Here is a 12,012-nt window from a genome sequence, read left to right as displayed (position 1 = left end):
GTTTTGCTTTGTTTCACAGAACTAATCGTTGCCTGGGTTGCATACGTATGTGTGGGGCGGAGCTATCAAAATAGGGGCGAGACCCTTTTGGGGTAGGGGCGCGTTTGTTTTGGTGATTTCAAATGTCAACATTGGCTACCAGAAATTGCTTACCCCACCTTTAAGGTGGCAAATATCTTCCCTTAAAAAAAAAAATAAATAAAAAATAATAATAATAATAATACACACAGAACAAAATTATAAACGCAACACTTCTGTTTCTGCCCCCATTTTTCATGAGCTGAACTCAAAGATCTAAGACTTTTTCTATGTACACAAAAGGCCTATTTCTCTCAAATATTGTTCACAAATCTGTCTAAATCTGTGTTAGTGAGCACTTCTCCTTTGCCGAGATAATCCATCCACCTCACAGGTGTGGCATATCAAGATGCTGATTAGACAGCATGATTATTGCACAGGTGTGCCTTAGGTTGGCCTTTTATTGTGGCAAAAACAAAAGTGTTGCGTTTATAATTTTGTTCAGTGTATATAAATTGAATAAAATATTTAATAAAAACATTTATTTCTGTCACTGCTGTGAATGGACCACTGCACAGAATATAAAGAACGTAAAGAAAATATCAAATATCAGGAACCCTGTTCTTTCAAGAGATTGAAATGATGCAATTTTGGATGCTAAATGGGAAGTGTCAGTACGTACCGGACGACTCTACGGAGCTAGAGCTGCGTCCAGGTGGGGTCACAGGAATGTTCTTTGGAGGAAGTGGAGGCGGAGCTGAAAAGACAGATGACAGGGCATGTTCGGAAAAAAGTACTACCTTACTGAATACCACACAGTATAAATAATTTACATTATGATTATTAAAATATCATACAGATGCTAACATCTATGTACAGTGTGCTTTAATGCAGTGCTGTTATTGCTAACTAAAACAAAAAATATTTTAAAACATTTCTGTCGACTGAAATAAAGCGGAAATAAAAAACAAAATAAAAAAAACAAGCTAAACCGAAATTAGACATGTTGGCTCTAACTAACAAGTTTAAGTACTAAAATTACAAACTGAAATAAAACTACAATAAAAAATAAATGTAACTATTTGGAAGTATTTTTTATAAAACAAAACTAATAAAAATGACAAAAGCACAAAAAAATGCCCTTATGTATAACAATTTACATTGCTAATCAATTAATAAAATCAGTAATAATTGTAAATTAAAGTGAATTATTTTTGTGTGACCAGTTCAAAGCACAAAGTGTTAATACATGTGATTTTTTTCTGGTTAATTTTGTAGATCTAGTCACACTCTGAAGTGAGCAGTGAAATGTGATGCTTTGTAGGATTCAGGCCCTTTCATAAGAAACTATTTTAGCATTTGCCACCATTGTGTGTTTTATTGGCGCCTTCACTGGGGGAGTTCTGAAGCTTCAAACTGGCATTATCAAAAAACATTTTGGACATTTGACATGCAGTACCTCCAGTGGGCAGAGATCTGCTCAGAACACAGGAGGAGAGAGAAGTGGACTGACACCAGAGCTCCGGCTCAACCGGGAACACTGTCATTAAAATTCATGAAAGAAATACCCACAATACAAACCTTATGAATCACAGTAATGCATGACACGGAAGAACAATTCTTTAAAGGGTTAGTTCACCCAAAAATGAAAATTCTGTCATTAATTACTCACCCTCATGTCGTTCTAAACCCATAAGACCTTCGTTCATCTTCAAGACACAAATTAAGATATTTTTGATTAATTCTGAGAGCTCTCTGACCCTCCCATAGACAGCAATGTAATTACCACGATCAAGGTCCAGAAACATAGCAAGGAGATCGGTAAAATAATCCATGTGACATCAGGGGTTCAACCGTAATTTTACGAAGCTACGAGAATACTTTTTGTACACAAAGAAAATGTGAATGTGAAGAAGTGGATATTCTACAAAATGGCACCAGGGTGATGCGGAGAAGACGAATTGTTGAATAAAGTCGTTATTTTTGTTTTCTTTGCGTATGTAACAAAGTTCGTAGTTCGGGAAGAAGGAGGAGGGAACCGGCGAACATTCAAACAAAACTTTAATAATAAAATAAACACAAAACAGCGCGACAGCCCCTCGCGGACGACTGTCACGCACAAACAAAACCAAACCACAAAATAAACTCCAGGCCTGGTCCTCTCTCCTCCAACACGGTCGTCACTCCTCCCTTTTATCCTTCCGGAGCTCCTCCGTGAGACTCGAGACCGGTGAGTGGTGCAGGTGTCGCTCATTATCAATTACTCCACCGGCCTCACTCCGTTCCCACGGCTCTTGGCCCCGCCCCCACTCGTCACAGCGTACAAAAAGTATTCTCGTAGCTTCGTAAAATTACGGTTGAACCCCTGATGTCACATGGATTATTTTACCGATCTCCTTGCTACGTTTCTGGACCTTGATCGTGGTAATTGCATTGCTGTCTATGGGAGGGTCAGAGAGCTCTCAGAATTCATCAAAAATATCTTAATTTGTGTTCTGAAGATGAACGAAGGTCTTAGGGGTTTAGAACGACATGAGGGTGAGTAATTAATGACAGAACTTTCATTTTTGGGTGAACTAACCCTTTAATTTACATTTCAATTACATTTTTTCGGAAACTTCTCACAATCACATTTTGACAAAGTAACTCATCGGTGTTCGGTTATTTAGGAATATTGTTTTACCTTCTGAGTTGTGTGCTTCAAAACTGGTCTCAAATGGCGAGCCGAAGAACACTGTTGTGTTTTCTCTTTTTATGAGACAGAAGGAAAATACAAGGTCAAAACATACCAAGAGTATACAGGCAATGAAATGTAGTAATGTAATTAAATTGAGAATGAGTAATTCAATAGTGAGCAGAAGCACAAACTGTTCCATGAGGGTTTGAGATGGTGTACTAACCTGGGCGGGTCTGAACCGGGTCTTGGAGTTGTCGTGGGTGTTGGAGTAGATCGTCGTGGTCTGGCAATCTCCTCACCTGGAATATGCAAAGTGAAAATGACCTCTATGATCTACAAACTGGAGTGATATGAATACACAGGAAGTCAATATTTCCAAATAAACACTCACTTGACAGGTTTCGTTTCATCTGGCACTGGAACAAAGGTCACAAAAGAAGATAATGCCAATAACAAAGACATTTCAAAGACTATAAAAGACTTATATTAACTGACATGATGGGATAGAAACCCTCTTTCTTTGACATTCACACATGCATTACTATAAAACATGTTCCAAAAATTAAACTCCTACAAGAAAGACATCTTTCAAAGTTTTTGAAAGACGTCTCTTATGTTCATCAAAGCTGCATTTATTTGATCAAAAATACAGTAAAAACTGTAATATTGTGAAATATTATTTCAATTCAAAGTAACTGTTTTCTATTTTAATATATTGTAAAATGTAATTTATTTCTGTGATGCAAAGTTGCATTTTCAGCATCATTACTCCAGTCTTCAGTGTCACATGATCCTTCAGAAATCATTCTATGCTGATTTTCTGCTCAAGACACATTTATTATTATCAATGTTGAAAACAGTGGTTCTGGTTCATATTTTTATAGAAACTGCGATACATTTATCTTTACTGTAACTTTTGATCAAATTAAAGGATTAGTTCACTTCTGAATTAAAATTTCCTCATCATTTCCTCACCTCCATGTCATCCAAGATCATGTCTTTCTTTCTTCAGTCGAAAATAAATTAAGGTTTTTGAGGAAAACATTCCAGGGTTTTTCTCTATATAGTGGACTTCAGTGGGGTTCACTGGGTGGAAGGTCCAAATTGCAGCTTCAAAGCGTTCTACACGATCCCAGATGAGGAATAACGGTCTTATCTAGCGAAACGATCGGTCATTTTCTAAAAAAATAATACAAATGATATACTTTTTAACCTCAAACGCTTGTCTTGTGTAGCTCTGCAATGCGCATGCGTACTCTGTGCAGTCCCATTCAAAACAGTTAGGGTAGGTCGAAAAACTCCCATCTCATTTTCTCCGCCAACTTCAAAATCATCCTGCATCGCTGCAGAAGTACCAACCCAGTGTTTACAAAGTAAACGTGCAAAGAAGGTCAAACGCCCTTTACAAAAAACGGCAAAACAGCGATGTAGTACGATTTAGAACGATTTTGAAGTTGAAGGAGAAAATGAGATGGGAGTTTTTCGATATACCCTAACTGGCATAAACCGGAATGCACAGAGTTCACGCAGAATTAGACAAGACGAGCATTTGAGGTTAAAAAGTATATAAATAGTAATTTTTTTTTTAGAAAATGACATCGTTTCGCTAGATAAGACACTTCTTCCTCGTCTGGGATCGTGTAGAACACTTTGAAGCTGCACTGAAGCTGCAATTTGGACCTTCCACCCAGTGAACCCCACTGAAGTCCACTATATAGAGAAAAACCCTGGAACGTTTTCCTCAAAAACCTTAATTTCTTTTCGACTGAAGAAAGAAAGACATGAACATCTTGGATGACATGGGGGTGAGACAATTATGAGGAAATTTTAATTCAGAAGTGAACTAATCCTTTAATGCATCCTTGCTTAAAGTAAGAAAAAAAAAATCATGTATAATTTGTTAAAACATGAAAGAGTCAAAAACAGTACAACTAATATTATAAAACTAAATTCTGAGAGATATCAGGCAGAGGGTATTATTTGGCACCTGGACATTGATTTCCATTAGTTCCATTTATCACAACTGATGAGTGACAAACATCCTCAGCTAATGGAAAACAGAGTCCAGGTGCCAACGCTGGAACATTCACATCTAACATGCTGAAGCTGCAGATGATATCAAGAATCTAATGATTCACTCATACTGATCCATGAGGGTATCAAGCTGTCAGTACAGCAGTAACACAGCATGAAGCATCATCACAATGAAAGGTTTAGCCAAACAAAGGCTCTAGCCCCACTGTGCATGCGATAGCAGCGTCAGACCTCTGTATCACACACAATACATTTTTGTAGTAGTTTTTGACATTTACAAAATCCACACTTACTGGGCTTCGCCTCTGAGATCAGCAAAAAAGGAGAAAGAACAGACCTGGTCAGAGAGCGAGTGACAGATCAGACAGATATTAACAAAAAATGTGATCTGTGATGGATCTTTCCTCACCTACAGCACACAGACCAAACCAACCACACATGAAACTTGACAACACATTCTCTAATTGTTTAGTTGTGTTTACTCTTTCTTAATGTCTAGACTGGCAAACTAAGGCTACTAAATTTATGTGATATTAAAAAGTTAAATAAAAACTGAGATGTAGAAGCACACTTCTGCATTATACATGATGCATAAATGCATTATAAACGTGTAACTCAAAGAGTACAACAGGGCAATAGCAATAGCATGGTTATGGGTTTGTATAAATTTAATGCAATATACTGTAAGCTGCTTTGGATAAATGTGTCTGCAAAATCCATGAATGTAAATGTACATAAAGCCAGTACTTCAAATAATATAAATAAGTTCTGTTTAAAAAACCATTTATGATTGACGCATATCTCTCTCAGTATTTATTCAAACATAGCTGTAGCGATGCTGTACCAATATTAAAATTCTGACTGATACTGTTAAGACGAGATTATTTTCACATTATGGCCAATAACCAATATTCAATACTATTTTGTCTAAATATCTTTAAAATAAATAAATAAAAATAATAGTACAATTGTACAAGGCACCAGAGAATAAAACTGTATGAAAAAATATATAATGCACTATCATTCAAAATTTTGGGCTCAGTAAAATTGTTTTGATAATATTTTTATTCAGCAATGATGCATTAAATTGATCAAATGTGACTGTAAAATCCTTTTATAATGTTAGATAAATAAAAGATAAAAAATGCATCACGGTTTCCATAAAAAATTAAGCAACACAACTAGGGCTGCACGATAAATCGCATGCGATATTTAACGCGTGCTTTCACATTGAGCAGCATTAACTACACAGAGCCGTTGTTCACTGACGAGCTGCGCAAAACCACGTTCATATTCGTGCGATTTTTTGCGCAGCTAGTCAGTGAACAACGGCTCTGTGTAGTTAATGCTGCTCAATGTGAAAGCACGCACGTGATGGAGATTTACCGCTGATTACAGAACCGGCTTTCTGACAAGATGCGCATTAAATATCGCATGCGATTTATCGTGCAGCCCTAAACACAACTATAATAATAAGAAATGTTTCTTGAACAGCAAATCAGCATATTACAATGATTTCTGAAGGATCATGTAAATTTAGCTTTGCCATCACAGGAATAAATTACATTTTAAAATACATTAAAATAGAAAACAGGTATTTTAAATTTGAATAAAATGTCATAATAATATAATAAAAATACAATTAAAATCGGTATTACTTTTCACTCTATTTTTGATCACATGAATGCAGCCTTGGTGAGCTTAAGAGAATTTCTTTTAAAAACATGAAAAAATCTTACCGACCCCAAACTTTTGAACAGTACTGTATATATGTGTGTGAAAAACAGATGTTAGCATTAGATGAGGGCAAATATATTTTAAATGTACAAGTAGTGGATATAAATATGCACAATTATATATCCAATATCGACCGACACCAATAAAACATTTTAAATATATAAATAATAATAACAAAAAATCACTGATATATCATGTATCCCTACATTTTGAACTAGGCTTAAGTTTAGTTTGTTTAAGCATTTCAGATTCACTTCAAGCGTTGTTGATGATTAAAATCAATCTGACTGAATTTCCATTTGTTCTAGTAAACTCCTTAAAGTGCCCCTATTATGTCAATTTTAAGGTTCCTAATATTGTTTTAAGCGTCTCCTGCAATAGGTTTACATGCATGCAAGGTCAAAAAATGCTTTCATTTTCTCAAAATATGCATTTAATTTCACCTCATTTTCCAACGATTCGTTCGAAGCAGTTCTAAGATTCAGTCTCTCTAAAACCCTCCTTTCCGTGAGCCTACTCTGCTCTGATTGGTCAGATGGCCCAGTCTGTTGTGATTGGTCTACCGCGTACAGCGCGTGTCGGAAACCATACGACCATTGCACATAGGTGAGCATTATGCAAATGTATTACCCCGTGTCGTGTAGCTGTCACGGAAGTGGGATTCGAATTCCTGACGACTCGTTTAGGCTGTTCAGAGTCGATTCTTTCTTTTGGGAGACAATAACTTTATTTATCGCGCAACTTTCGGCTTTACAACTTTGCTGATCGTTTACATTCACATACAGCTACATTACACACTGCATGAAAGGCTATATATGAAATGGCACGATAGGGGCACTTTAAATGGATCTGCCATTTGCTGTTACGATCCTAAGAGCTAAGACACGTAAACTAAACTAAGGCAAAACCATGAATGTGACAGATATTATACAATTCTAACTACATCTTTAATGGTCTAAGGAAGTATAAAAACACTTGCTTACCGGACTCTTTCTCTGTGTGTGGAAACAAACAGAAGAAAAGAGGAAATCATCTCAGTATTTTAATGTGAATATTACTATGGGACATCAGCACTGTAAAGCATAACTGCGAGACTAACCAGAGGAGAAGGAGAGATCGCCAGCGTCCCCACTGAGGCCTTCAGCTCATCCATAGTAGACACTGTGCAGTTTCCACTGTTTGCTGTCAACGGCTTGATCTTGATCTTGAATTTCTTCCCATGCTCCTCCTCTCCCTCTGACTCACTGGAGGAGAATAACATCTTGACTTTTGGAGCTGGTGAGTCTTGTTAAAGAAATTCGTTTCACAAGGAGGAGTACATGGCTAAATACTACACAAAAGGCCCTTCAAATGACTCGTCCCATCTCCATAGTTTTTAGTCTTTTTTAACAAATGAAATGTCAGAAAAGATAAGAAACAGTACAGAGCAATATGCAAGCATAGATTGGATATCTCCCCCTTGTTCTCCAGGTTTAACGCTGTAACCCTCATCATCCACATCCGGAGAGTTCTGTTACAGAACAGACAAACATATGGGGCATTACATTCACAGGAACTGTAAAAACAGTAGGACAAATGAGCATTCAGAGAGATTTACTTACATATCGATCCCAGTCAATCTCACCGTAGTATCCATTAGGTGCACCATTGGCTTTTTTCTGAGAATGAAACGTGGGACGAGACATTGTAAGAACAAAAACAATGATATATTATTTCACAACAAAGCCTTCACTGACGTGGATTATGCTGTACTCACAGATTTGTCTTTGTCTGGTGATCCACTGAAAGAAATGAAAGCAATTGTTCAGATTTCAGGCATAAGACTGAATGATAAGTATACAATAAGTATACACAACATACTTGGGGCATAAAGATAATATAATGTGACTATGTGACCCCTCACAGAGTTTACTATATGCATTATGAATATACATGCAAAACATGTATATGCATATATACATGCAAAATGAATATACATTTTTGTACTTATGCCAAGCTTGAAAATATGCTGTTGTGTAGAAACACTCGTGGTCCAAATAAGCCGCAAAATGGACCAGACTTTATATTAACAGTCAAAGACTGGCTCTTCTACTACTGCACATTTGACTAAATTACTCTTAAGTCTTAGCGATGCATAATCATTATAGCAAGCACAATTCACTCAAATCACAATAAACTAGGTTGTGCCAAGGCAGCCATTTCTACACATGCACCAGTGAGCAAATCAGAAAATCCTTTAGAGATCTGTGTAGAGCTGATGTCCACGGTCACATCACAGACTGTTCTTACTCACGTGGAGTCACTGTCCTTTTCTTTCTTCCGTATCCCGAAGGCCTTTCGGGTACGCTTTTTCAGTCCTGTTAAAAGTCATGTTTGTCATCAGGAACAAAATAATATACAGTTCCTCTATAGTGCAACATGTATATACAGAGTTCTGGCATGAAACTCTAGATGGCGCAGTCCGATAGGTCTAACTCAATCTGACCTAATGACATCATCATCACATGGCACAGCTGATTGGTTCTCTCCTGTATTGGTAGCCAATGAGCTCGCTGCTCAACATTCAAATATATGATTAGTGCTTGCAGTAGCAGTTGCAGCTTGCTTCAGAAACCCTCCACCTTCCCCAGCTCCACCTGTATAGATCTGCTACGAGGTGATTCATGTACGCTATATGGAGGTTATTTCATGTATGTTATATTTGCAGCAGCAATATTTCTTACATGCTCACAGCAGCATGTTGTGGATGTATTGGCAGTAGCAAGTCTCGGTACTTGCTCTGCCGCAGCAGCAGCAGAGTAGCTGATCCAAGACCAAATATATAGAGATCTGTCATGACAGAAATAAAGGTCTTTTTTTTTTTTTTAAAGAAGAGCTAACCAAGGCAGTTAAACGGTAATACTGTGAAATATTTTACATTCATGCATTTTTAAAATAACTGTTATAACCAATTATACAAGAATTTGCAAAATGCAGTTGCAAAATGTTTTTAGATAATGTAAATATCACACTGCTGCCACTGCATGTCATCAACTACCCAAACACAAAGCAATAGGTTAAACAGTAGACAGCAAAATTCACTAGCATCTGAAAAAACAAACTTAGAATTCAGTTACCAGGGGAGTGACATTTCCTATAAATATTTCAACATCTGCAACTAAAAAATGCAAAACATTTTTTTCCCCAAGACCTCATTCTAAGTGCACTGAATTAAATGCTGATTTTTTAAAATATATATTTGCATCAAGGCAGCATTACTCTACACTGGGATTCAAAGCACATGTTCAACCTGGATGACCAAATCTGCAATGAGACCATGCAGTCATTTTAATGATGGAAGGGTGTCAGCAGCAACAAATATGCAAGATCTAATGCTTATTTTTCAATATTTTCTCTATCTTCTAGTTTACTTCTATGCAGAAACAAGAGCCCCTACGAACTGGCACCATGGTCGATATTAACAGATAAAGAATTTATAGCCTGGAGATCTTGGCATACGGGACCGCTTGAGGGGCTCAGTGCCAGTATAAAAGCCTTTAGTTGTGTGGGTTCACCCATCATGCCTCTAGTCTAAAAGACCTCTAGGGAAAAGCTGACATTTCCTTCTCCGCTTGGTTAAACGCGAAGCAATTAAGTCGCGTTACTACAAAACAAATATGAGGAGATGAAACTGCGTGCAGCTTGCTCACTACCTTAAACAACTGAATCTAAAATGCCACTTAATAAGGACAGTTTTGTAAGATTGGATTCAAGGAATAGTTCACCCACTAACATAATGTCATTACACACCCTTGTGTCATTCAAATCAAAACTATTACTTTTTTCTTCCGTAGAACACAAAAGGAGAAATTTTGAGGAATGTACTGGCTGCTCCTTCCGATTATTGATTGAACTGACTGGAGCATTCAAGCTTCAAAAAAGGACACAAACACATCATAATGGTGGTCCATACTACACTACATTCAAAATTTGTGGACAAACAGGCATTTCTAACCAATATGAACCTGATCAACAGTGAACTCGGTTTTATTTAAACTTGCTTATCTCAAAAAAAAAAACTGATTCAGACTGGTTTTGAGAACAGTACACTAAAAAATGCTGGGTTAAATATAACCCAGCGCTGGGTTAAAACAAAACAACCCAATAGCTGGGTTTGTCCCTTTTTAACCCAGCATTTTTTAGAGTGTATCAACTATTTCATTCAAGATCCTACGTTGGTGTTTAACAAAACCTTAAAACCATAAATAAAATAATTAAAAAGATTCTACTTTTTTTTTTTTGAAAGAAGTCCCTTTGCTCACCAAGTCTACATTTATTTGAATACAGTAAAAGACAGTAACATTATGAAATATTAAAGTTTAAAAGAATTGTAATTTTCAGCATTATTACTCCAGTCTTCACAGTGTCACAAGATACTTTAGAAATCATTTCTAATATGCTGATTTGATGCTCAAGAAACATTTATTATTATTATCAATGTTGAAAACAGTTCTATTCTTCAGAATTTAATACAATTTTCCAGGGAAAAAATAAAATAAAAATCACACAGGTTTGGAACTACACGAGGATGAATAGATGACAAAATGTACATTTTTGGGTGATCTATCCGTTTAAATTAGAGGAAATAAATCAATGCATGAAGTGACCTGTAAGATCGTGGGGGTAGGATTGTGGACCACACGCATCCCGATGGCATGGCAGATTTATTTTGTGCACATGTGTAAATCTGGCCCACAGAAAACCCTAAATTTAAATGTGGCATCATGATGTTTGTGTGTGTCACGGTGCAAACACACATGCCCACTGGCCATACAACGTGAGACACATAATCCTTCACCTCTTTCAAGGAGACAGACACCAAAACAAGCATGTGCTGCATTCGGATGTCATGTACAGTACAGCCGGCTAGGGAATATTATTAGCACGCTAATAAATAATATCAACGGACAAGCGATTAATTTAAGGGCCCAAAGTGGATTTTTTTTACCTTGCATCATGGTTGCAGCACTTCATTCCTCGGTTTCACGCGAACAAACAAACTGACATGAGATACAGCAGTGATCCGGTAACCGGTCGTTAAAGGAAAGGCTCATACTGTCCAGCCCCTCACGTCCTCGCCTCTCGGGTTTCCCGGTAACCGGTGGATTAGGCCCCAGGCACCGCCGCATCAGCAGCATCCACACACGCCATCATCACAGAGGGGATGCTGAGGACAGCCGATGAACGGAGAATGTGAGAGAGTGTGGGAGGGTCGCGTAATTACGAACCGTACTATGGCGGAGGCTTTACTCATGAATATTAATAAGGTCATGTCCACGTAGGTTCTTCTTCTTTTTCATTCTCTTCATTCACACCACAGTCATCGCCAAACCCGCCACGGCGTCTTTCCTTCGCCATGACGCCGTTCGTTGTGTCTACCCAAGCCAGACTCCAAACGGTGCTTTGTCAGGAAGTGACCGTCGACGTCGGTTGGTAACCTTCCAGGACCGTCCAGTCAGGTAACGAATTCATATTCATGAGCCGATTTGTTGGTTCGAAGATTCACT

At 37.5% G+C, this 12,012-nt stretch overlaps 1 protein-coding gene across 5 annotated transcripts in view; it reads right to left on the bottom strand.

Moving 5' to 3' along the window:
- Positions 1 to 11,796, bottom strand: part of LOC107671695 (SH3-containing GRB2-like protein 3-interacting protein 1) — a 34,247-nt gene extending 22,451 nt beyond the window's left edge. For 3 of the 5 annotated variants that reach the window (XM_016464617.1, XM_016464616.1, XM_016464620.1), the window contains exons 1-13: positions 11,454 to 11,796; positions 8,760 to 8,823; positions 8,223 to 8,247; positions 8,068 to 8,124; positions 7,919 to 7,976; positions 7,566 to 7,744; positions 7,450 to 7,461; positions 5,023 to 5,034; positions 3,087 to 3,111; positions 2,919 to 2,994; positions 2,702 to 2,766; positions 1,478 to 1,558; positions 701 to 775 (exon numbers count right to left, since the gene is read on the bottom strand). In XM_016464617.1, the coding sequence (XP_016320103.1) occupies positions 701 to 775; positions 1,478 to 1,558; positions 2,702 to 2,766; positions 2,919 to 2,994; positions 3,087 to 3,111; positions 5,023 to 5,034; positions 7,450 to 7,461; positions 7,566 to 7,744; positions 7,919 to 7,976; positions 8,068 to 8,124; positions 8,223 to 8,247; positions 8,760 to 8,823; positions 11,454 to 11,463 (739 nt within the window). In that variant the 5' untranslated portion in view covers positions 11,464 to 11,796. The remainder of the gene's footprint in view (positions 1 to 700; positions 776 to 1,477; positions 1,559 to 2,701; positions 2,767 to 2,918; positions 2,995 to 3,086; positions 3,112 to 5,022; positions 5,035 to 7,449; positions 7,462 to 7,565; positions 7,745 to 7,918; positions 7,977 to 8,067; positions 8,125 to 8,222; positions 8,248 to 8,759; positions 8,824 to 11,453) is intronic. The other 2 variants (XM_016464619.1, XM_016464618.1) reach the window with 2 other exon arrangements.
- Between the last annotated feature and the right edge of the window lie 216 nt (positions 11,797 to 12,012).

Source organism: Sinocyclocheilus anshuiensis, unplaced genomic scaffold, assembly GCF_001515605.1.
Source record: "Sinocyclocheilus anshuiensis isolate Anshui unplaced genomic scaffold, SAMN03320099.WGS_v1.1 scaffold524, whole genome shotgun sequence".
In the NCBI taxonomy this organism is placed as follows: Eukaryota; Metazoa; Chordata; class Actinopteri; order Cypriniformes; family Cyprinidae; genus Sinocyclocheilus; species Sinocyclocheilus anshuiensis.
This window is presented reverse-complemented; position numbering and strand designations above follow the sequence as displayed.